The sequence below is a fragment of the Helicoverpa zea genome, chromosome 31 (genome assembly GCF_022581195.2).
Source record: "Helicoverpa zea isolate HzStark_Cry1AcR chromosome 31, ilHelZeax1.1, whole genome shotgun sequence".
NCBI lineage: Eukaryota > Metazoa > Arthropoda > Insecta > Lepidoptera > Noctuidae > Helicoverpa > Helicoverpa zea.
The window spans coordinates 10,653,060-10,679,923 of NC_061482.1; the positions used below are offsets into that span (position 1 = coordinate 10,653,060).

The following is a 26,864-nucleotide window of genomic DNA, read 5'->3' on the forward strand; positions in this document are numbered from 1 at the left end:
ACACAGTTTCAAGTGAAATACGTTTTCTAAATTACTGCAATTTATGCTCGCTACTTCGCCATTTTTTTCTTGGCCGCTTGCCAATTGTCTTTGAGGCTGATGTAGTATGTCCGTTTATTCAACCAGCAGATATCGACTCTCTTACCCTACTTTTGCGGGCTTGGAATTAAACTAAAAGCAACAGATAATAAGAAGATAGTAACATAACTGTCATTTTAAAGAAGATCCCTTTCAATAAAAAAGTTTCTCAAAGTTATAAAAACTTTTAAATTTTGATCAAAACTTATTAGAAGTTCTATTAACTGGTCAATATGATGTAATGAAATCTGACATCTATCTTTCTGTATATACTGTCGATTGTAGAAGGTATCTTATGCCGAGAAGACGTCGTTTCATCCGCTTCATCCTGGCGGCGCAGTTGTCAATAAACGTCTTATAGTAAACTCGATGAAGAATAACTGTATTACAGGAGTCCCTTATCGCAGTCTCTCGGGACGGAGGAGGAGGCTCGCGCGGACTCGCCTCGCCATTCATCTTATCTAACTCACCTTTCTCTAACAATACACGTCACGCTTTATTAACTTGACCTTTTTCTATAGGTACAAAATAAAATACTTCTGTTACTCTTATTTATTAATAAGTCATCACTTAAGTTTCGCAAACAATTTATCTTGTGTCCAGTTTAGGGCCGCCGTGCGCCCTTTAAACTTTTGCAAACTTTGCAGATATTTATTTTATACATCTAAACTTTGAAATCCGTTAATAAATAACATGCCAGGACCCATAATCTAATTTAGCTTTGTTTAAGCCAAAATAGTCAGTTGTTTAAACAGTTTTGTGTTAGTTATTCAAAGTGTTGGAAAGTAATTAAAAGAATTCGCTCCTGCGTTGCTATTTTCGCTGCGCTATGAGCTTATCTCTGTCACGTAATCGAGGCAAGTCGCGTGTGTACAGGGTGGATTCGAGTCCACTGGTTGATCGTATGTGGGGTTCGGTGCTCGCTCTGTCAAGTGTCGTTCCAAGTTGGCGCGGCGAGCAAAGTTTGTGCGGCGTTGTGCCGCCACCCCTCCGCTCATACCGATCGAAGTGGGTGCGCGCGCAACACCCCGCGCTCTATATAAAGCGCAGCCCTCACACCAGCTCCCCACAATCGCAAGAGGACGCGCGCGATCGCCCGCTAAGCCGCTCGCCCGGGGCGCCGCTCTTTCTCTTTTCTCTCTTTTTCTCTGTTCGTCTGTCTCTCGCTGATGCGGCCGCGCTGAGGCCGATGCAGGCGCCGCCATGCCGCGCTGCCTCATGGCCAAGAAGTGGAAGGTGGCCCCGGCGGCGGAGCTGGCCGAGGAGTCCGACGAGGAGATCGACGTGGTCGGCGAGGGGCGCGGCCGCAGCCCCGCGCCCGCCGCCACCGCCCCGGGGCCTTCGCCCAGAGACCCCGAGCCGACGCTCCTCTACAACGGTAAGGAACCTTCGCAGGTGGCAGCGCTGGTCGCGCCCGCCGGTGTCAAGGCCCCGCGCGGCCGCCACTAGTGCCAAGGTCTCGCCGGCAGCACGCGACGCCAGCGGTCAACAACTCCGCATCACTTCCACTCACTTGTATTATAACCACTTACGAACTTGTTCCTAACTTGTGCTTTCTGCGATTGTCTCATCATTTGCGAATTCAATATAATCAACAATAGCTCGCGTGCGACTTACATTTATCATTTAAACTTTTATTTACTTCGTTTGCTTAATTATGTAAACATTCATGTTTGCTACACTTTGAGTTGATTTTTTTGAGTCACCTTAAAGCATAAGCATGGGATAAAGTTCGGAAGCAAGCAACAGTCTTGCCGCAACATGTAACGCATGAAGTAGCTACAGTTGAGCAACAGTTGCCACCGATGTGACAAAAGCTCATGGAAGTTGGCACACTGCCACATTGAGAGCGCCTCCGGAGTCTCCAGCGCGCCAAACACCACGTACTGTGAGGGATGCACTCCTATTTTCTTTTTTTATCCCAACGATGCCAAAGCCCGACCTCATTACCAAGCATCATGTCTACTTACCTTAAGTTATTATGTGGAACATAATTCCATAATAGTAGACTTCTTAAAAATGAACTTCATTTCCGACCGCCTCCTTATAATTGATAACAATAAAACCCTTAATTGGTACGAGTATTGAAAATGTCTCAATACATTCACAAAAAGTTAAATCAATTTAAACCACAGTTTTAACAGTACATCTGTTTGATCCACAAATACGGAAAGTCAGGACGGCAACCGGCAGCCCGCCAATATTGACCAATACACGCGAATATTTTCACTCAATTTCATTCAAAAACATATTGAGTAATCCTGCGGCGGCGGCCACACCACCAATTTCGGAACTCGCGTTGTTTACGTTTTGTTTTTGGATTTATTTCTCAACTTTAAATTCCGAACTATACCGCTTTGATAGCGAACGTTTTCATTCCTGAAATGTTTTTCCAATCTTTTTTTATTGCAGTTACTGCAATGGGACACTCTATATAGAGGTATAGAGAAAAATCCTTCATTCATTGATAACTTGAATGCATTCAAATATTTTGCAAACAATTAAAGAAAACAATACATAGTCATAGCATTTCCCATCTCAACTAAAGCCTGAAAAATATCCTATCCTTTGCGACGTTGTTTTAACATTTATTTTTGAAGGCTTTGTAAAACTTATGTTCCACATATAATCCCACAAACAAGCTTCAACCAGCTTCGAGCAGCATTATATTATTTACATTAATTTACATTTTAGAACGTCAATATTGACACAACAACATTAAAATAACTGATTTGAAAACTTACTGGATATTTTACTTAGGTACCTATATTACTTTAGAAGAAAAACAATATTTTGGAATTACTTCATTACGTCTAAAACATTTTTCGGTTACTGATAAAAAAGGTCTGCATTTAACTAGGATCCAGTTTAATTAGCGCTATTAATGAATCCTTTACTGAGTAATATTTATCAATAACAAAGTCTTAGGTACTCCATTCGTTTTACAATTACTGTAATCGTACATTAATCAATCATATTATGAGTAATCAATTGCAATAACACAGCATTAATGGAGAAGGGCTTTCACTAACTAAGACAAGAACATACACATTAACTCTCCAAAATACTCCTGACAAAGTTTGTATAGGAATAGTTAAGTAGTTTACCACTTTCATTTCTAAACAAATACCTCTACTATTGAGAATAACAAGACCAACAACTAAACGCTAGGCAGAAGACGAAGACTGTTTGTAATCAAATCAGCAACTTCAAATAGCCCATCATTAATTACCGATGACATTTAAAAACAATTCCCACTAACAGCGGATTCCAATAAGCTATCTATCTATTCCTCGCTCAATACAGATAGGAATTCGACTTGGAATCCGCAGTGAATAGCTGTATTCATTCATCACTATATAATAGCATGATATGAACAGTTAAACCGAGGAATAATATTCCTTACCACCTGACCACCGGATTACTTGCACCGTTTGAATATTAAGTGGATTTCTAAGGTGCGCTCCGAGAATTGTATTCAAGCATAGATCCCGCCTTTGGTAGAGTTGGTAACCAATTTAGGGACTTATAGAGAATTCAACTTCAAATGCGAAGGAGCATTGATTTTGAATTTCCAAGACGGTTAGTAACACGGAGAAGAAAATTATTAGTGGAGATATCATAAAGCAGAATGTCCTAAGAAAGTAGCGCGCTATGCTAAGAAAGTATGCGGGTGTTCGGGGAAAGTTACTAGCTCCACCCTAATACGTCTTCTTTAGAACCCACCCATCAAAAAAAAAAAAAACTAAATCACCAATCAATAATTATCAATATTTGACAGATTCGTCTTAATTTGACAAGAAACCCGTAAGTTCTAGTAACTGTCGTATTCAAGCCTACCACAAGAAGGCGCCTGACCTACCAGCCTTATGACATCTCCACTCATCTTTCCTCCCTGTGTGGTTTATAAAGATTTTAAAGCATTAGGCTTTAAAATCTTTGCTGTCCAAAAATAGAATGCATGCAACATACAAGAATAAAACGTTCAAGCGCAAGATACAAGCAATCGTGATGAGTTCACGAAAGTTCATGCCATTAAATGGATAAATATTTCAAAAGGTATTTTACACCTTTTAACTTTTCTTAAGACGTCTAAACATTAGACGCAGTATTGTATTTGATATAAGTATTTCGAAGGCAATGAATGGCTCAATAATGATATAGCCCGGAGCTATCACTCGAATCTACAACAAAAATCATAAAACCTAATTACCGGTGTTAGTTTAAAGATTTAAGCAATAAATTGCTCCAATACTATATCTGTGCTGTTGGAAGCCAATCACTGCAATATTAAATACGTTAGAATCAGACAGAAAGCGAGATCATCTCGTGATTGTAATCGAAACCCTTATGTTTTACTGTAATAGCAAGTTATTTTCAGCCTAAAGTATAGAAAAAAAGTGCATACAAAGGCTGATAAAAACATTGTCCTACTTTGCTTCTTAAATTCGGCTAATTTAAAAGCATTTTAGTTTCTTATCACGTCAACTAAATCAAAATTAAGATAATTGACTCAAAAGAAAATGCGTGACTACATAGTTATGACATGAAAACACACTAAATGCTCTGGTTACCTATTACATATAGATATGTCGGAGCGAATACATCATCAAGATGGCACTATCGTCCGACATCAGTTAGGGTAATCAAGCAAAGTAATAACTCAAAGAAACTCAAAACTCAAACAAACTAAAAACTCAAACGTTTATTCAAATTAGTCAGAACAAAAGACAGCCCCCAAAACGCCCGCCCTTCGCCACTTCCTATGTGTTTTGGCTGGGAAGAAGAAGTGGCGGAACAAACTCCCCAGCAACACAAGTCTGTCTGTTAGGTTAGAAGAACCGTTACAATTTAAGTTCACAAAACACTACATTTGGATCTACAACGGTACTAAAACGCTAGGCAATAATACTAGGTACACTAGACGTGACGTAGGGCAGTAACGCGACGACTGAACGCCAAGACTGAACTAAGACTGCGCTAAGACTGAGCTCCGCGGACGCCACGCTGACCACCACGACTCTGCCAAGCGCGCCAAAATGTTGTTTCACCGGATACGCCACCAGAGGGCGCGCTTGCGTCTCGTTCAGTGACCGTACTATTGATAATACTAAATCCAATCAAGATAGTACTTGGAAATAGTACTTCGAAACCAATAAACTGACTTTAATGATGATTCCGTACCACGTTAAGCGTGTCCATAGCCCGAAGCGTTACCAAAAGCCAGAACACAGCTCAAACATCCTAATTACCGGAATCAGTTTGGCGTATTTAGTCCAATAAATCGGTCTGTGAGTACAATATCTCACCGGTTTGTACGTAGAGCCCAATCAGACCGCTCAAATTGAAAACGTCGAGATCAGACGCAAGCCCGCGGCCCTTTGACTCAAATGCTTTCCGATTCAATGCGGTGATTGGACTAGCAAGTTTCACTAGGCTTGTACACGGTAAATGAATATGTATCTATTAGTATATTGTGGTTTGTTAAGGTATTTACGTTGTTAAAATTAATTATTAATTATAAGCACGTGCCCGATTAATTTTATCAAAGTACTTTATTTCAAATAAAATAATGACATTCTTAAAAATGGGTTTTATTTTATTGCCGCTCAATGATTGGATGACATAAAATAAATATGACGTTACAAGTGACTCTCTAAGCCAACGGTATATGCTGTCCTTCTAAAAGGAAAGCATAAAATAATATCTTTAAAAAAGATAGCACAAGTATATCTAGACAACGGCTACATACTTTAACCGATGTTACGGAGGTGTATGCAGGTCACCTCATTCACGCGAGACCTGAACTAATGTAGGAGCAGACATGTTTGCCCTCGTTACACCTTCTTAGAAACCGCCCCTTATTGATATTACAAAGAACTTACTTATGTATGAGATACAAAATAATTAATCTCGTAACAAATGCTGTATGATCGATTAAAGCCTATCTATTAGTTTCAAGACCTACACAAGTCTATGGAGCTGAATACAGATATAAAATCTTTTAGAAAAAAAAAATTCTTGCCAATGTGGATAAGCATAGAAAATTCACAAAACCACATCTAAGTACCATTAGTACAAAAAAACTCGATAAAGTAAGTTTTAGAGTACCCGCATACTGCAAACTTTTAGTCGGCCAATAGTTTTTGGGCTAAGCCTATAAATCATTATGAATATGTATACGAAAATGCACATTAAAAAGATCAGATATTTATTAAGCCGGTATCAGACTGAAAACTGCGATTGGAATAAATTGCCAATCATCGGGTTAACTATTGGCAGACTAAATCTGCAGTGTGTGTTTTTTTACTAAACATATATGTACATAACGCAGCAATATGTACAACAACACTTGATACATATAATTTTACTCTGCAACCGCTTAATACAAAACAATATAGAAAATCAAAGTTTACTCTATAACCGCTAAGTCTTGGCAGGCAGGGGCGCTCACGCCACGCTTTCATTTCGCGATCCCCCGAGGTCGCCGGTAAACTAACAATGTAACACATGACTACTATGTACTTGTTGACGATATCAATGTTGCTTGGTGACCGCAAACAAGGTGACATAAGACACGTATGAGGAACTGTTTGAAAATATGATTGTGGTTGATAGCAACCTGGTACGGGTCATATATTTTTTTTTCCCATAAAAAAATATATAACCTGGTACCTAATTATCTAAATGCAATGAATGAATCGGATAGTGATCAGAGGATGGTTTTGGAGAACCATATAAACGATGATCATAATAAACATGTCTATATGTATATTTTTATTTTTTAATTGCAATTGATCCCCTCACCGAGAGATCGAACCGAATTTGGAAACCATATCATTTACTTTCTATACTAAATGGTTTCCCAATTACCTACACAAGAAAAAATATAGGCAACGTCCCTATGCTGGCCTTAGAGAAAATTAGCTTTTCTAACTCTTTAATGCGCAGAATAAACACTGGCTGAAATACAGGTGCTCGTTAAGAAAATGTACAGAGCCAGCTGGAATACAGATAAAGCATAGAACAATCTAGGAACCTAGTAGGAATGTATAGTTACAGACTAAATGCATTTAAAAATGCAAAACAGTTAACGCTCTTGAAAAATATACGTGGCTCTCAACAAGGTTGTTCAAGCGTGTGACCTCTTTTTCACTTCACGGCTTGAAAAATAAGATTGAAAGTTTGATTTTAAAAGAAAAACAATAAATATTATTTGTTGATACTGCTAGCAATTGATAGATTACTTTCTGAGATATGAACCTTACAAAATGATCTGCCTACAAGCATTAGAGTACGCGCACACTACAAACTTTTATTCGACCGATACTTGGTTTTGGGTTTATAAATCTATAATAATATGAAGATGAATGAAAGAATACTCGTATCAAAGATCAGGTATTTGTCCGGTATCAGACCAGTAGCCGCCGAGTGTTTAGTCTGCAATGTGTGCGTAGGCATAATATAATATTAGCTTAATAAATGAACTTAAGGTAAGTAACTACACATCCAACTTAGTAATTATGAGTGTACACCTCCCGAGTAAAATGAATTGTATGTTTTACCCAAAACTATCGGAACGCGCAAGTTTTTTTTCCATCTTCCAATTTTCACCATCATAAGTTTTAAATTGGGAGACGGAAAAAATCGTTTTGCGAAGTCAAATGTAGTGGCAGCTTCGTTAGTACGATGACGTAAAATGTGGTTTGTGTTACACAAAGTTTGAAGGCTGCTTCAAGTAATTGCATGAAACCAGTATGTAATTTAATTCTCAGACGACATTTGGTATGCATATCGCTCGAAGGTCATAAACGAACCGATATTCTCGCATAAGCGCTGAACTATTTACCAAATAAAGTGGTTAGTACAGAACATACCAATGCTAATTAAAACCAATTCAAATATTAGCCAAAAGGACTCAGAATTGCTCGGAAAATACTATAATCATCGATAAATATACTGGTCACTATGCTATGATAATAAACGGTATACCATTCGACGAAAAGGTCTTAGTTTGAAAGTAAGTACATGTAGTATGCAGAATTGCAGACTACAATAAAATGTATCTCTGTATTGAAAGAGCTTAAATCCTTTGATGTACTTCGCCTAACTGTCTAGCCATATATCCCCTTTCTAAAACTCCTTTTCACGCTCCGCTAGACTTCACAAACAAATGAAATTATCCGCCCGGCTAAGCAATTTACGGAGACAAAACACTAGACTTACAAATGATTTAATCCAGTTTGGGATTTTAACCATCGAACTGAATTAATATGTCTGCCTCTGAAGAGCACTAACCGATGAACAATGCATATTTTGATCGAGGAATTTCATCAACGGACGCCGATTTAAACGAGTAATTAAAACGAAAACCAGAGCCTAGCCTCGGCTACGGACCTGCCACTTATCATAGATTTGTTTATTAATTTTATGTATCAAGCTTCTGCTTTAACAGTAACGCTTTTTCAAGGGTTGAATAAGTCCATACCATACCTGTATGCATCACATAATACATATAAGCATAAAGCATTTATGTTTAAAAATAATTCGATGGCCTATATATATAGATATAGTGAGAGTAAATGGGACAGTTATTATATTTTTAAGATAAACACGCCTAAAATAAATTCACATAGAAATCGGTATTTTAAGTTACAAGTGCGTGCCAAACACATTTTACAGAGTTTTAAACACAATTAAAATTGTACCAGCCCAATGACGTAACGCGCATAGCAATCAAAGTATTTTCTTAAGACTTGTTGACTTACTTAAAGGCACACGCTTAGGTACATGTGGAAATGCTAGGAATAGCCTTTGCAAATATGTGGATGCCTTCAGCTTAATTTGATTTATAATATGGTGGAATAGAATGTCAAAGGCAAATTCAGCCAAACGTGAGATAAAATATCTGTACGTGGGGTAAACGTGCACAAACATACATTCATAGAGGTAAAACTTAGTTCTCCTTTTTTTGAAGTCGGTTTAAAATATTATAATTATTTGGCACAAAAATACTTAAAAAACTAATTCATCTTTCATAACATGTTATTTGTTACATCTCACGGATTTGGCAAAGCCTCTTGACAGTTATTCAACGTTCAACAGCAGCAGACGGGAATCCGCCATTTATCACTAAAAACTTATTAAAGCCTTCGATTGATTGATACGTCTTCCTCGAGTGAAATATACGATAGATTCAATATTTTTATATTTCGTTAAGAAATAAAGTTTTATATTCAAACTGATAAAGTTTTTGCGCAAGAGTAAGTAAAGTGTTGAAGCTGCGCTTGCTTGTTCCTGTGTTATGGAACTTTTTACTTCTGATATTATAGAGCAAGTTTGAAATGGAATAGAACAAGATAAAGTGACATTGCTAAATTGGAGATAAAAACAAATTGATAAGGAAACATCGAGAGAGCATAGACATATAAGAAAGCTTTTGAAAATACCAAATATTGGTTTAAAACAATAGATGATTTATAAAAGTTTTCGATTCAGAACTAATTTAAGGATACTATTATTAAAGTACCGCATTAAACATATTATGTGCACTCTTGACACATAATTAAGTTAGTCTGTTCTCTGAAAATTGATCTCCATTAACCATGTAAGTCACTTACTTTGTGCTTACGTAATAGACAAGCATGCAACACCTCGCAAGTGTCCTTTGATTAGGACTTAATTATCAAATCGGCTTAGAGAACTCTTCAGATTCCTTTAGTGCAATTATGTACAAATTAATTGGGGCATTAGGAATAATACAGGTAATATTAGTAGATATTCCAATGGACGCTGGTGTCATAGACAGACAGTGAAGTTAATAATCGCTTGATATACTCTATAAGAAGAGTATTGGTGTCGAGTGTATATTTTTAAAGGGGTATCTATTATTTTTTCAATTAATAGCCAATTTAATAGATTTCAATATTATCAAAACATTAAAATACACTGCTGAACATTGTGCAGTATCGACTAAAATATAATCGTATGAATGAATGATTTATTCTCGAGAATGCACAGCATAAAAATAGTTTGTCCACAACAGAATTAGCATCACAACTTTTACAATGAATTTAAAACTGATTGTACCTTTTGGACGATCAATTAAACAAGGCTTAGGCACACGTTACTGTCTGTTTCGACTCACGTAACCACGGCCACGAATATTGATTTCTGACCCCACCCGGATGAAACTAATTAACCGGGCACCACTTCGTTTTACACTGGCGTGTTGATTTTTGTAATACCTACGTAGCTATAGTAGGTAGAAGTGTATAATTTTGTTAGGGCATATGTGTTAGTATGTGGTGTATATTGTGTAGCCAATGTATGTTGATGATGGGGTTAGAGAGGCAGCCGCTCCATGTTAAACACGGGTTGGTTATACAGAAGCGAAGCCCAATCTTTATCTATACAGTTGGTAAAGAAGGTTGGAAGGGAATTCTAGGAAGATGATAAGTATTGTTTGAGAGGGAATGTGGGAATAAAGCATTAAGGAATAGCCAAAACTTAGCTTGAATTTGTACAGACACTGGCTATGAATCCTTTCGAAAATGGCCTGGATACAAATATTAATATCGAAAAGAATTTTATTATATCAAATAAACAGCGAGCAAAAATAACGAAACGATTTGTGGATTTCACGTTTCTCTGAGTTTATTTTTATCCAGTTCAAACAACTTGTATTTTTTTAACATTTATACGCTTTTCGACTTTAATCCAATAACAGTTTTGAAACTGCAGTCACGGATTAAATAAATATCATAGTTTTATGACCTCCCTGCTTTTATATTTTATTAGTTTTAGATTTGTGAGTAAAAAACAATAAAACTCGTATTTGTAGACTATATATGGGTAACTGGGTTAAGGAAGTCAGAGGTTGTCGCTTCTCGTATACCACTGGTACTCAACCGCATCCAGTTAGACTGGAAGCCGACCGGAACATAGTTAGGAAAAGGCTAGGCGGATTATGTTTGTAGACTATAATAATAGAAAAAAATACAACAAAAAAAACTGTCGATGCCATGACATTCCTTAACTTCCCCACTAACGGGTAATAGGCCAATAAAAACCTCTAATCATACTCACAGAGTATTACAAAATTTGCAATAAAACTTAGCATATTATATACAACATGTTGTTTGGAAGCACGTGCAGCCCCAGGCCTTGTACCCGTTGCCAATGCCACATCAGATATTCACGGACATCAGACATATGACCGCATTAACTGGAATTCTATAACATAACCTACAAGTTGTTATGATTTCAAGGGCTTTTACGAGGTTGTTCGAGGTTTAAAAGTTTATTGATAATTAATTAGGTTTGCGAAAAACAATTGATTTTCTTTTGTTTTATAGAGGCGGCGGCTGAAATACATTTTCAATACGTATGGATTTTTTATACGTCGGATACGAATTTTCAATACGTCCCACCTAATCGCATGTCCACTGTGCCCTGAAACTTGTTCGCGGGAGGACTTAATGAGCGCATCCGGTCGTGCTCTCGCTGTGGCGGCATATTGGGCTGACATAGTGTAGTCTCAATATATGACATGTCATCGACACGAAAGAAGAAGAAGAATACGTATGGATGAAACACGCACACTTAAGAAAAATAACATAATACGAGTAGAAAACAAAAACCACAAATAAATCGATAATAGCTGTAAGAAACCAGTAAAGACTTTAAAGTACCCGCACTCTGCAGACTTAGTCGGCCAACAATTGACAATGTTTTCGGTCGGTCAGAAATCTGTGACATTGGCTTAAATCTGATCTTTGCACTGTGAGAACTACCGTTCATCTCCGAACTGAAGAAAAGTCCGTATTCTACAGGTACCTACGTCCGTACTCTTAAATTGATAATAATTTTAGTAAAAAAAAAAAGGTCTCAAGTCAATAAATAGGTATTAATTTTGCCCGAGTGGATGGCAAGTAATATTTTTGATGTTCAATAAAATCCCGGTATAAATGTGAACTATCCGAGAACTAAACGTAAAATTCATTAAATTGGTGAATATCGAGATACCGGGAAATGAAATAACATTGATGAATAACTCCGCCCACGAATCATCGCTCCGCCTCCCGAGTAGACGCCTCCTTTCAATACACTGTAAAATCTGTGCAATGAAATTATTTCGAATATAGTCTCAGATGAAATTTTACAAGTTTTTCTCTTGGCAAGATCGCTGAAACAGCGCTTTCACACCAACGGGTTTGCCGCGCGGAATTTTTTACGCGCGACACATTCCGAGCGACAAAAGCCTTTCGCGCGGTTTCACGTATACGTTCGGGTCAGTAGTTGTCAATTGTTTTCTGTCTCCACGCCACACCAATAGTAGCTTCACCCCTTTTGGTTTTATTATCGGGCAAAAATGACTGTGTTTTACATAATCCAATAATTATTTGTTCATTTGTAAACAAAGAAATTAAATTCAGTTGATGACTTTCCACCCACTCTACACGTAAGAAAAGCGTTAAAATATCATTTTCCGGCGAACTGTTGATTCTTGGCGAGCCGGAAACATGAATGGTTGGCAAAAAAACAATATAATTCAGTTTTTTGTGTTGACGACTAAATGTAGCGTCGGCAGAAACGCGGAATTGTATTTCCAGTGGTTTTCTCGACTGTAGCAGACTTGTTTTGTTTTCTATCTTGCAAGAAAATTGGCGTGACCTGAAATTACGTAAGAACGTGTTGAGCAATACTGTGCTACACTTTATAGTGCAAGTAACTATTTTCTTGTATTTCTGGTCCATGTTAGGAGAACAATTTCATATATCTGAGGAATATCAATATCAAGTACAAGCTGTACTATAATTTAATTATGCTTGGACGAATAGTTTGATGAGAGAGCCATAAGAAACAGTGACACCCACATAAAACTGGCGTTTCATTTGCCATGAGGAAAGGAAGTGGAACTAATAAGTATACCACAGTAGCTCAAATCAATAAAATGTTATCATCATTTATTATCAGCTCTATCCCTTTTAAATATATTATTATGTATACCGAAATTAATACTGCCTCCACGAAACAGAACAACATATCACGCCAGTCTTCATGTAAATGAGCTTTCCCGATTATTCGCTCTCAGCTGAATTATAACAGCCTTATTAGAGCCTCACAACAATGGCCGCCATGCTGACAAATGCATTCAACAAATGACAAAGCAATTAGGGCTTAGAACAATCGACAAAGCGTAGTTTAACGTGAATAAGGCGCGTCGGCCAGCCGCAGCTATTGTGTGAGCGTCAGCGCTTAGAAGCCGTGTGAATAGCCCAACTAGACGCGACGGTACTACCCTTTGAATTAACGCCTTCAGTCCACTGCTGCATTATTTTGATGTATAAAGCTGATATTCAGAGATTAATAGTAAGGATTCGATGTTCTTGATCGGTTTTAAGTCGTTTGCATAGACCAGTCTATCTGACTTCCAATTAGCAATAGCTAAAATGTTGTTTTCACGTGAATTCTATTTCACTGGTAAATGAACGAGTGAAGTAAACAGTTGATGTGGAACTGGCATCTCAAAAGGTAAATGAATCCCGTTACAAATACCCAATACCCACAAATATACGAAGAACCCTATTCACCGAAGTTTCTATAGGTACCCGAAATTCCGTGCCGCAAAACTCACAAAACTGAACCAGTTCAAAACAGAAACGAAAATACTATCGCAACACAAAAGAGCTGCCTCTCACTTTACAATTGGGAAACAACTGAAAATTCCAATTACAAAGTATGAAGGTGCTCAACACTTCCAAAACTTCAGCAGCGTAATTCGTATGCGGTGAAAAGTTTGGACGCCCAAAGCCTGGCCGGCCGGGACTAGGAACTGGGAACTGCGCTCCTATAAAGAACAACGTCACCGATGCAATTATGAAATGCTAAATTCTCTCTCTGCAAACTTACAAAGGATTGAATGGAGGACACGTGAATGCGAATTGTTTTACTCTTGTTCGTCCGCTTAGTGCCGTCTGGACAGTTGCGATTTTACAAAGGGATGCGCTGTTTTGTTGCCATTTCGTTGGCGAAATGTTAAATTGTCGGTGTTGCTTTTGATTACATTCTGGAACTAATATTTTTGAATGACAGGACTGGGAAAGCTGTTCTTTTATTTGAATGAAGTGTAACTACGATTTAATATTTATATCATAAATACGATAATGACAAAATTACATTTCAACATCGTAGATTTAAAGTAATAAGTAAGTACTGCTCTTCAAAAGCATTTTACCTGCAAAAGCTGGCTTAAAATCTTTTCAACATTTAGCGTACATTAAATCTTTTGTAGTAAAATGCTCTTCAAACTAGATCGTGAAAAACAACGTTAGTCCTTCCATCCGGCGGTACGTACTAAACCCCTTTACTTTAATGTTACCCATTTAACCCTCAGCTGAGTAAAAAGCATTTTTAAGCCAGTTGTAAACCTGTAGTGTATACGTGTTACTACTCACTCAAAATGTCTCGAACAAACTACCCAAATTTCTTATAAAGTTAAGCCTTTTTAAAACATCGCATTTTAAAAATAACCCTAACATTTTTCGCTGCTTCCTAGTAATAAATTCCGTGCAGGTAATCTTTAGATTATGCTTCCTGTTTTCCAGTAAAATAGTATGAAATGCCATTCGGCTTACAGTATTAGTGCAAAGTTCAATGATGAGGACACACATAGGTTTCTTCGGAACAGAGAGCCCTGATCCGGATTCATTCATAATTCCACGTATAACATTTTTATATCTTTCATAACGAACTAGCCAGTGTAAATACGTTTTATTTCAGTAAGCGTAAATAATAATGATGAAATGGAAGTATGAAAAGTAGATTGCAATTTATTATAGACTTTCTTTTCATAGTCAGAATTTTCGATCAAGATTCGCACGTTGCAAGTGTCATATTTAATTACGGGAGCTTTTCCGAGACGGGCAGTAATTTATTAAGAACAATAGCCAACTAATATCTTAAAAGGTTTTGCCGCCAAGCCTGCCAACTCGATTGAATCAACGCTTTTGAAATTTCTTCTTAGTCGTTCGTTCACCCCTGCAAACCGTTTTGAGAACCAATTATCGCCGTCATAAATGGTGGTGCATTTTAACTGCCTATTTTTGTGAGGTTATTTAAAAGTTAAGTTATTACCAGATATTAGGTTATGTGCACGTATGTATAATACATATAGGTTACCTACTACAATTTGAGGAATATGTTTTTGATGAAGTTCAAATTCCGACGCTTACATACTGCATACTGCAACATTATAGAAAGGCACAGAAAAACCTGCTAGATTCTCACATGAGCCGTGATAAAGAACTTGGAACAACGTCACAAACACGATTAACTATGGGAACCCTTACAACTGCGAATAAAATCATATACTTATCTACAAAGTTTCGAACTAAAGGCTGAATCGTTTGTGAATAAACGATGCGACTTTGATTGCTGCAATCAATCACTGATCAACCTGTTTAGGCTGCAATTTGCTCGACAAATCGCGCTATTCAAATATGTACCGCGTTTCGCGACGAGGCGCCTCAATCAATTCATAGTTTATTTGAACGTTGAAATTATAGGCTTGCCTTTTAGTTTCGCTGTTGTTTTTGCTTCGAAGATTTTCTTGTTGCTAGTTGACTACATATATACAGCCCTGTATCATTATATTCTTTCCGTGACTGAAGAAAGATTACTCCAAGACAGGATCAATTCATGGTGTTTAAAAAAAGAGTAGTTGTTTGAATGTTGGTAAGTAGTTAAGAATTATTTTTTCAGCTTTAATAGGAAAGTAAACACTCAAAAGCCTTGCACTTTTGTGGCTAATAATTGGATGACTAAACTGTCAGCCACTTTTGAAAGCAATAGTGAATACAATAAACATTTTAGACGATCCGATACTGCCTTTCATCTACTGATGAAACTATCGACCGACTAAACGAATTGCAGTGTGCAGTGTGCTCTGAGAGAACGAACTCGACATAAATATCAATTTGTAGTTTATTTCGAATCAGCAATCCAAATCAATTAAGCAAGGCTTTGACTATTTACATACCGAGTGGAGTGCATTCAAAACGGTCCGAGCCGTTCCAACAACTTGATTTAAATTAAATCGAATAGTGGTCGTATTTCAATGCACTTTCATGATTCAAATTACTTTCAATCTAGAATTTTATTGAACATTTAAATATAGAAACATCGAAGAATTTATTTAAACAGCTATAGGTTTTTAAACTGTTAACGACTTTTCTTTGTAAAACCACCTGTTATTTTGCCTCGGGCTTCCATAATAAATTGGCTTTCTTTCGAATACATTTTTCAGTAAACAATTTTTAATCTGTCGAATTTATTGAGGGAATTTAAACTATAAATCTATCCGGTTTAATAAAATACAAAAGTCGATTTTTTTACAATATTCATTGTAAGATGTAACATCAAACTTACTTTATTTTATTTTTTAATTTATAACCAAACCAGTCTTTTATTTAAACAAATGCTTTAGCAGAGGTAAATAAACGAGAATCGAGTTACCAAATCACCCATGTAACAACTTACTTTCGATATCAATCGATTCGAAATTATTTACCAGCACAACGAACTTATAAATTTTGAATGAATGCAGCTCACATTCTCATAGCTCAATAATAGATCGGACAAAGCGATATTCTTGTAACTCGAGTAGCCACTAGTTGCTTCCCGCGACATTACCGGGGCGGCTGGGAATTAAAGAAGACCTACAAGGTACGAAGCATGCACACAACGAAGATCACTTTACCTCGCATGTTCAATCGATGTGTGTCGGTACTATAAAATAGAAGTGTGTAAGTCTACATCTTATAGTGTAGACTCACGCCCAACGCCGACAGTGGTTTACATAGTGGTTAAACGAAGATGGATCTTCGTAAAACCTACTTTTGCCTAACTTAGCTATGAGAATCAATCGTTTTACGTTAGGCATGGCATGGTTTTAATTTAAGAACAGCTGTGTCTCTTGATTGGACAGAAAATGGGCCGAATAGATTTTTTTATATAGGTAAGTAATCAGAATGTTTTTTTTTTCAAAGCGGTCATAAAACAGGAAGGCATTTGATACTAATATTGACAGATTACCATTTACCAGTCGGGACGAAGCCTTAACGTACCGAAGCACAGATTATACAGCCTGTACGTCTCAAAGCGGCTTCGATCAAAGCAGTTGTGTTTGCGAACACTAAATAATTAGACCAATCAAAGTCAACAGTAGAAGGGAAAGCAAGGGGTGACATAACGGCAGAGAAGCTACCACAAAATCAACAGCATCAAATACTACCAAACACGAACACGTCAGTGTGTGTGACTGACACACACAGCCATACAATACACGCAATAAAAAAATGTCTACGAGCTCTTTGACGTGCCTTGATGCGTCCAATTAGTACCTATTGAAAACTGTATAGAAAAATAAATATGGGCATTGTCGAAATAACGAACGTTCCTAAAAGCTTGTATTGCTATAATTATGAATTACCTACGTCATATTCAACTGTGGACGTTCGAGGGCTGGGATGACGTCATAAATAATTGCTTAACCTAACAGCATACACGTGCCTGTAAGCCTATTTCAATGAATGGAAAGTAAAGTGTATAAGAAATATATTGCGAAAACCTCTTCCCTATGTCTTATTTCAACGTCATTAAAATTCACAAACAAAACCGACCTACTTGCGTAATTAATAAAGAACATAAGCGGGTCAAATTGTACTCTAAATATTCACGCCGTTTACTTTGCTTACTCTGAGCTCAGAACTATTCTTCAAAATATAAGTCTTCAGGCTTAATTAAAGTCGGACTACTTGTTCCCCGACGAAGTTTTCAAGTCGTTTCAAAGCACCTCGACAAGTTTCGCAACCCCGAAAATTGAACCTTAAGTCGAGGTATTAAAGTTCAAAGAAATTAGGTCACTTTTATTGCCGATAGCTTTATACAAGGTGAAGGCTTCTACACTTTCTTGGGTGAAATATTAACCTACTCTCTGATAATATGAACATAGATATAAATTGTCGATAGAAAGTTACCAGATGTTGACTGTTACAGACTACTTATAGGGGTTAGTTAAGTAATGAAACTTGCTAATACAATTTTATTGAAGGGAAGAGCGATGACTTCAAAAACACGCATTTTCAAATAATATGTATGCAATAACACATATTCTTTACAGGTAATGCATATGAAATATCATAAAATACAAACAGTGACAAACACTTTAAAAATGGATCACCGGTTGCGAGAATATCAAGTTTTCCAATATGTTCACAAAAACTGCAAAAAGGATGAGAACCAATCTAGTTTCGTGTAAAACAAGTTTACCCTTCAGTCTTTTCAATTTCAGATGAAAATTCATTTACATTTTTAACCGTGTTCTCTCTTCGGTTTTACGTTAGTTACTGAGTGCACAAAAATCTTTTGAAGTAACTAAAGCTACCTTTTCAACAACATAAATGTTGCTGAAAAAACTAGTATTTGATGCTTTTTTGCGCAAGACAGCGCAAAGACACAATTTGGCCCGTATTGTAACTACATTTCTATTTTTATAGCTTCGGATTTCATAATGAAGGGTGCTTAAAAGGTTTTCTATTTCGGGATATATCTGTCAAAGAGAGCATGCACGATCATTGTTCGATCGAAGCTTATAAATTATGATAACAGAAACTAATAAACTGCTATTTACTTGAGCCGTCGAAACTGAAAAAAATATTATCCATTTCTCAATAATACTGAACGATAGAACTGTCATTTTTAATTTCGAGGCGAAGTCATATCCACATCACATACGACAAAGCTTAATATTGTGAAAGAATACCCTCGTATTCGTGGATATTTCTGTCAAAAACCAGAGGCATCCGTTCAAGCGCTCTCATTAAAGTAAACGGAGATAATGAGATAAAGCAAACGAGACAATAAAATCAGGGATCCGCGGCGAATGGTATAAACCCGTCGTTTTAATTCGGCTCCGAGCTCTTTCCGCCGCAGTCTGGCTTACTCGCGTTCACTTCATCACTGTTATCTCATTCAAGGGGAAATTAATTAAATTAGATTTGTCGTCATTACGTATAATAGGAGCTGAGCATGTTACGAGATACGAAGCCTTCTCCAAATTAAGACTTTACGTCGTTTTTAGAAGCGACAGTAGATAACCAGCTAGTTCGTGCGCTGCGAGATATTAGTTTATGCTACTACTCTTACTAATTTATACTAATACTCACTTAGCTACGCTAGATCGTATCGACTCAAATATTATAGTAGACTCAAATATTGTAGTATAAAAAACATGAAATTGAATGTTCGACACGCCTATTTCTTTAATATTTCGCTTAAAAGAAAGAGAATAAAAAATGCCTGTTATAGGTTTCGCACGTTTTCATTTTAACAAGGCTTTGTTGGATTTCGAACACTTATAAACGAATAACGGTTTACCGAGAATAGGCTAGAATTTTATTCCGATACCAAACAAAACTAGATTGGATGAAAATTTCATTCTTTTCCAATTTTATATGAATGACAGCTCCGATTGGTATCCGTTGTGTAACACGATCGAACAGAATTTCCACGAAAGAATCGTAACTTTTTCAGAGCCTTTTTTTATTAAGTTGCCTATTGTTACTGGTTTGTGTGTACGATACATGGACAAAGACTAGATTATAACACGTCTATCACGAATAAAAAAATACTTAGTGCATCAGGCCACGTAATGAAAAGAACCACCACGGGAACTTAAAATAAATAAAATCCTCTAAACCCAAGGAAAATAATGTTACGGAAATACAGGATATCTCTTACCACACGGCTTTGGTAACGTGTGGTAAGAAGCTTTATGAAGATTAGTTACCCGCCAATCCCATTAGCACTATCTGCTGTTCACTCGTAATTAATTAAATAAGTTTAATGCGCTTCAGAAATTCATTAACATTAGTTCCTTCGTCGGCTGTGGTTGTGACTGTTGCATTGAATGGACGAGAAAGGAAACCTAACTAACCATTTCGACATTCTACATAATTATTTTATTTGTGAAACTTTGTTTCTTTTTCCTTAAGATACTAACATAATAACTATATTATTATTTTGGTTATTTGAATTTATTATAAAGAATATACTATAAAGAATAAACATGCCATCATTTCCGTTCGAGGTACACTAGTGGCGTTACATACATATGTCATTGCTTAGTCTAAAACTTTGATGAAACTTATATACCCACCTACCTATTCGTCATATTTTGTCTTTTTAAATTAGGAAATCATCATCATCCTCCGAGCCTTTTTCCCAATCATGTTGGGGTCGGCTTCCAGTCTGACCGGATTCAGCTGAGTACCAGTGCTTTTCAAGAAGCGACTGCCTATCTGACCTCCTCAACCCAGTTACCCGGGCAACCCGATACCCCTTGGTTAGACTGGTGTCAGACTTACTGGCTGCTGACTACCCGTAACGACTGCCAAGGATGTTCAATGACAGCCGGGACCTACAGTTTAACGTGCCATCCGAAACACAGTCAATGGTGTCTAAGATATACTTAGAAAGTACATACAAACTTAGAAAAGTTGCATTGGTACTTGCCTGACCTGGGATCGAACCCGCGCCCTCATACTTGAGAGGTTGGTCCTTTACCCACTAGGCCACCAGGAACTTTTTACTTAGGAAATAAAGAAGCATTTTTCGACCCCGATCTCATTTTAAACAGCGCTATTGTATTACGGGTGCATTTTTTTCTAATTTTGAGCACGTTGAGTGGAAAACGGTATGAAAAGCGTATTATCCGTCGCTGGGCTCCACTCACGTAATTGGGGTCGATGTATACCCACTCCAGGTTTGTGCTTAGTCACCAACATCACTCATGAAGTGGCTAATACCGTGGAATTTGCTCCCATTAAACGCCCACCCTTACACAGCCAGCAAGAATTTTTATTGTACGCTATAAGAATTTATATAGATACCCAATTTATAATGGAGGCGACATTGCCACAATAAATTAATCTAGGACAAAGCTTTTTGTACTACGACCTCAAAACAGCGTATTTGTTACCCTCAATGGCAGTAGAGAAAACAAATCATATCTAAAAATAGGGCAGCTCTACGGCAGCAGTAAAACAAAAGGTTTCGCAAAAATTGGATGTGTACGTACGAGTGAAATCGTGAAGACGGTAATGTATCTCTTCTAGGTCAGATAGGAGCGATGTAGGCCGCACACACCACTACATACATATGTGTGGATAAAAGCACATACGAGGAACTAGTTCGATCAAGCGACAGTGTTAAATAAAAAGGCGATTCGATTTCTTGGCATCTACTGCTTACTTGGTTGCTTGTTTTCAACTTGCATGTATTAATAGATTAGAATACTCTCTACCTACCTTACATTGTTGAATTGTATGTATGTTTTCTTTAATAAATATAATGCATTAATCTGAAATTCAATTTGTGAAATACATCTGAAATTTGAGATAAACAATACATTATTCGTATTGAGACCCTATTCTACTCATTAGTCGATTCAAATCATTATAAATTCATCATTATTGATGTGCTATTGAAAATGTTAAATTGGATGAGCGATAACAATGGCGTGTTTTTAAAACAATAGAATAATTTACAGTCACCATATAACATATTTGGATATGAAGATATACAATTCCCCGCTACAATTAATTTGAAATATTTCAAATACAAAGTTCGCGGCTAATAAAGGCAACCATGGTCCAAAACCCGTTCTTTTTCAATAATGGACGGAAACATTTTTTATTTTCCACCAGCAATTCCGGACTACAATACATTCATTTTAAAACAATAGCCGGTTCGCGTACTTTTTGTTAGCAAGCTATCGGGAAATTCCGCTAGCATTTTAGACTTGGTTTTAAACATTTGTATCCCATACAGTTAGCGGGGATACAGAGTCGCGCAGCTGTGTCAGCTTTGTCCGGGAACACGGGAACGAACTCGCGATGGCCCACGCCCGATAATACCTACCCCGACCGAATACACCCGACGACGCCGTTTTAAAATATTTCTCGCTCCTTTCGCCTTTTTATTGTGATAGCAAAAGGTTCGCTACAAATCATTGCATTCGAGGTTTTAAATTGGAAATACAATTTGAAAAAGGTCTGGTATTCTATACTGTTATAGCTTTTCTATGCTGAAAAGGCGCTCGAGTACAATCTTGTATATTGTTCAACGATACGTATGATAGGATTGACTGGACACTCAATACATTGGCCGTGTATTGTCCATGTCAATGGACTGAAACAATGTGGAAAGATGACAATTGGCTTCTATTGTAGTGAGCTGATGGGTGCCCGAGGCAACGTGTAAGCTGTCACGTGAGATAAGCCGTCGGCTTACAAACTCACTGTCAGAACTGATAGTCATTCAATAACTGAATGCAGGTTTAATATCTAATAAATCATCTGGGAATTGTCACATCTACAAACAAACTATTAGCTAAATGTGTTACTGATCTTACGTTACACATAAAAGATCAAAAACGTACTTCTTAACAAAAAAAGCGTAGGATAAGTCAGTATCCTTCTTTTGAACTCTAGAGAATCTCAGAATGTATGAATGAGTGGTTATAATCTTCCTTTTAATATACAATCTTCTTAGCTGATTAGGTACGATAATTTTGAAAGAGTCTTAGGGTGCTTACATAAAGAAACAGGTTTCCGGTACAGACAAACCTGTACGGGTAGGTACCGATCAGTTCAGGTATAATATGTCAATACAATTCTATTCACTCACTTATAAAGAAACAGCAATTCTATTCACTCACTTATAAAGAAACAGGTGCTGTTGTGCTGTGCTGTGAAACCCGTACAGGTTATTTCTTTATAAGCCGTATACCCGTACAGGTTATTTCTTTATAACCTGTACGGGTATACGGCTTATAAAGAAACAGCACCTGTTTCTTTATAAGTGAGTGAATAGAATTGCTGTTTCTTTATAAGTGAGTGAATAGGATTGTAGTGACATATTATACCTGCACTGATCGGTACCTACCCGTACAGGTTTGTCTGTACCGGAAACCTGTTTCTTTATGTAAGCACCCTTAGTGCACAATATAACTTTCTTTATTTTTTCCCTTATGGGAACCTTGCAACTACTGTCTGATTTCACAAGCGACTGTGAATTACTAATTAGGAATAAAACTTTGACATTGAACTGTCCTTGCTAGTACAAGCCTTAGATTACAAGGGCCCGTCCTTCAACACAGTTTGGCAATTACTGCTTTTAGATAACTTGCAGATAATACCGACTAACTCTCGCACGTGCTAGACCTTACACTCAATGCATATGGGTATACCTACGTAAACAACTTTAGTGCATGCGTCTTTCAAGGTGATCCATTTGTTTGAAAATTCAGAATTTCGAGGTTTATTCCCTACCTTGAACTTCAAGCGAATCTGGTTAGGTTACCTAATTATTAAAGTTTGAAGAACTTTCAGACATGCTTGTTAAAGTAATAAAAGCAACTAGGTAACTAGTTCATATGTGTCTAGTAACTTGCAACTAAGACATTGTATAAAATAACAATCTTCGTTCCAATACAATATACCTATGTTCGAACACGTTTAAGTTCTTCATATTACGAGTTAAATCAAGAATTCTAGCAAGACGAAACTTACAAAACTAATCATTATAAACTAGGTATTGTCGATTCAGCGCGCGTCAGAGACATATCTTGGCAAGGCTGACTTGGCCAAAAATCAATTGGTTACGCAGTTCGCATTCCCGGACGTCAACAAGTACCCTGTGGAACCCCTCGGAGGGATCGGGTCGGGGGCCGGGAAGCCCCCTCCGAGGGGTGAGATTCAACTGGTGCAATGCGGTGAACCCTCCCCGCGTTGTTTTTGCCATTATACCCGGAGCATTTGGCGCGCCTGGCGTTTATTTCATTACGTTTGTTTTGCTGCACCGTCTTTAATTACTCTCTGTAACAATTTCATTTTTGCGCGGTTTTAGTTCGTCGTTTTTATTTGGTTGGAGCACACTTTAGTTGCTGTCCAGGTAAGTGCGCTCGATTCGTTTTTGTTTTTTACCAAGTTCATCAAGTCCTTTGTTTTAGACAGTCTTTTTATGTAGAATGACTGAATTACCGCTTATGAGCGATAGAATCAGGTACGCACTTACAGAAGAATTGCAAAATACGGCTATTATTTTATAAAGTCCAAGATCAAATTTAATTCACGGTCCTATTTAATACAAAACGAAATTAAATAGGTATACAATATTCCGTAAAACGTACGCGGCATGGTATTGATTTGATAAAGTGAAAATTGTGCACTAATTTCATGAGCGCGGTTGATTGTTCATCAACGTGTGAAATTAATTGAATTTCAGCGAAACTGCCCAGTTTATCTATCAATCTCGATGTGAAGGCTGGAATATTGAGTTTGAAAAAAAAAGAGCGAACTTTTGTTTTATGATTTTAAAAAAGGGTTGAAGGAAAACTTTTTTGACGGTGCAAGTTAAATCATACTTTTAAATACATGTTTAAGCTATATAAGCATATTACTCAGTTCTATCCTACAATAATTACGTATCTAATTACCTACCCCCTTCTGTTAAAAGTACATTTATAAAGCACAAGTTACAACTGCAGTGTTCTAATCTAAGTATGACTAACTACTGCAAGATGTTATACTAACAACTACACTAATCCACACGAGCTTCAAGATTCTAGAAATATCAAAAATGTTACCACTACCTAAAGAGATACCGTTATGAAAAATATTGTGGGCATGTGAGCATTTTGTTTGCTCCCGCATTTATAAAGAGGCCGAGCTTATCTTAAAGTGCTGATGCAGGCAATGCAGCCCAATCCACAACGCCACATCACAAGAAAACATAGAAGATCCATAGACAAAAGAAATACATAAAAACTTTTTTAAGAAAATAAAACCAACCCAAAACATAATTTACTTGAAACGTTCTCTTAGTCTGACAAATCATTTGCTGGAAACCGCATCTAGCTTGTTGCAGTCAAAGGTGCTATAAACTCACACAATCTTACATGCAAACAGGACATGTTAAACTGCGAGAACCTCCTTTTTTGAACTCGGTAAAAAATAAGTTTTTATTCTTTTTCTAACAAAGTTGTATGTTTTTTGTTAGAAAGTAGATTACGAGTATATTATTGCTCTTTTTTGAGTATGAAACTTCTGTAGTATGTTTTGTACTGAAGTTTCATTTTGTTCAGTGACTAAGCCCCGCTGCGAGGGGCTTAAGGCTTCGCTCGAGTGTTCATCTATTATTTCGGGGAGATTAATGGCGTATTTACTTCTGTTTAATACCTTGTTGTTCTATATAAGAGTAAAATGAGGTTATATAGTTAAAGCACATATAATAAAGAGTGGAATCATTTTCGCGTACTTTTATATTACCTTATACCTATTTAGATATTTATTGCTTTAATGGTTTTACGGACATTGTCGAATTTTGGATGTAATATAACTTATGAATCAGAATAATCTTGGTGCAGGAAGTAGTTCTGTCTAGACGCAAATTAATAGAGTGATGGATAACTGGACGGTAATTAATTGAAAATCACGTATATTGGTTGATTAGTGTAGTTAACTATGAAGTTCATTATAACTAACGCTTGCGGAATCTGTCTGATATAATTTGTGTGTGTGTTTCGCATTTAAAGCGACACTTTTATAAAATTAGGTTGGCGTGAACGATTTATTAATTTGATATGATGAAAGGTGCAAAGGAAAAATCATAATTTCTTCAGAAATTTAAGAGACTACAAAAATTTACTATCGTACCACAAAAACTTTTAAACGTCTGTTGAACACTTGTCTAAAGTTACATATGACGTGGAAATAAGGTCTGTTATGCAGCCACACTTTTTTTAGTAAGTCACTACTGTTGTAGTTTGTACTAGTTTTCTAGTAGGGCTGTAAATGTCTTATTTCCATACTTCTTCAAACAATCTAATTTTAAACCACATTCTAAATAACAGTAAAGTACTTTGTTGTTGTAAAGTACTAAGTTTCTGTTCCCGTTCGAACGGTCTAACAAGAGAAGCTCCCGAAGCGATCGATAGCATGACAGATAAACTAATAGCAGAGACGGCATCGGAGATAAATCGCACGATTCGACGTTTATTGTGACTGAACACTTTAATTAAATATTTAGTTCCGTATATAAGCAAGAACATTTTTTGTTAGTCAATTTGCTGTGTTATAGAAGGCGTGAACTTTATCACTTTTGTCGTTTTATCCGCTAACTGAAAAGAGTAGTTTAAGATAATTCGACATTCAACAAATTAAAACTTATAGAAAGAATTATTAAGTTTTGGATTATTAAATACAGTTCAATTTTGTATTTGGATATTACGACTAAGTTATAGAATTATATTGGTTTAATTACCTCACAATTAAACTTAAGACAGAGCTTCGGGCTTCCGTCAAAAAAATACTCGCAAAATGAGCATTAGTTTAAATAAAGCAAATATAAATTAAACTGACCTTACTTAAGCATTCCCCGGTACGTTGAGTATGAAGTTAGTGCTACGTTCGAAGCGTGCTACGCTGGAACTGCTACGCCGGCTACGAAGTACTGCTACGCCAACTACGAAGAATCTTGACTGACACTGTCGTGTTTCTAAAACAAAATAAATAAAGATTTATAAATCACTCACCCTATAAATATACTCTATTTACAGAAATAATTTTGAAAGTTCCGAAACATATTCATGTATTTCGAAACATTTAATAGGAAGAGATATGTCACTCGTAATCAGCACCAATAAGCTATGAGCCGTCCAT

General features: G+C 36.8%; 1 protein-coding gene across 1 annotated transcript in view; it reads left to right on the plus strand.

The window, feature by feature from the left end:
- Window positions 1-1,159: 1,159 nt before the first annotated feature.
- Window positions 1,160-26,864, plus strand: part of LOC124644755 (transcriptional repressor scratch 2-like) — a 29,143-nt gene continuing 3,438 nt past the window's right edge. Inside the window, exon 1 of the mRNA XM_047184275.1 lies at window positions 1,160-1,456. Coding sequence (XP_047040231.1) covers window positions 1,282-1,456 — 175 coding nt within the window. The 5' untranslated portion in view covers window positions 1,160-1,281. The remainder of the gene's footprint in view (window positions 1,457-26,864) is intronic.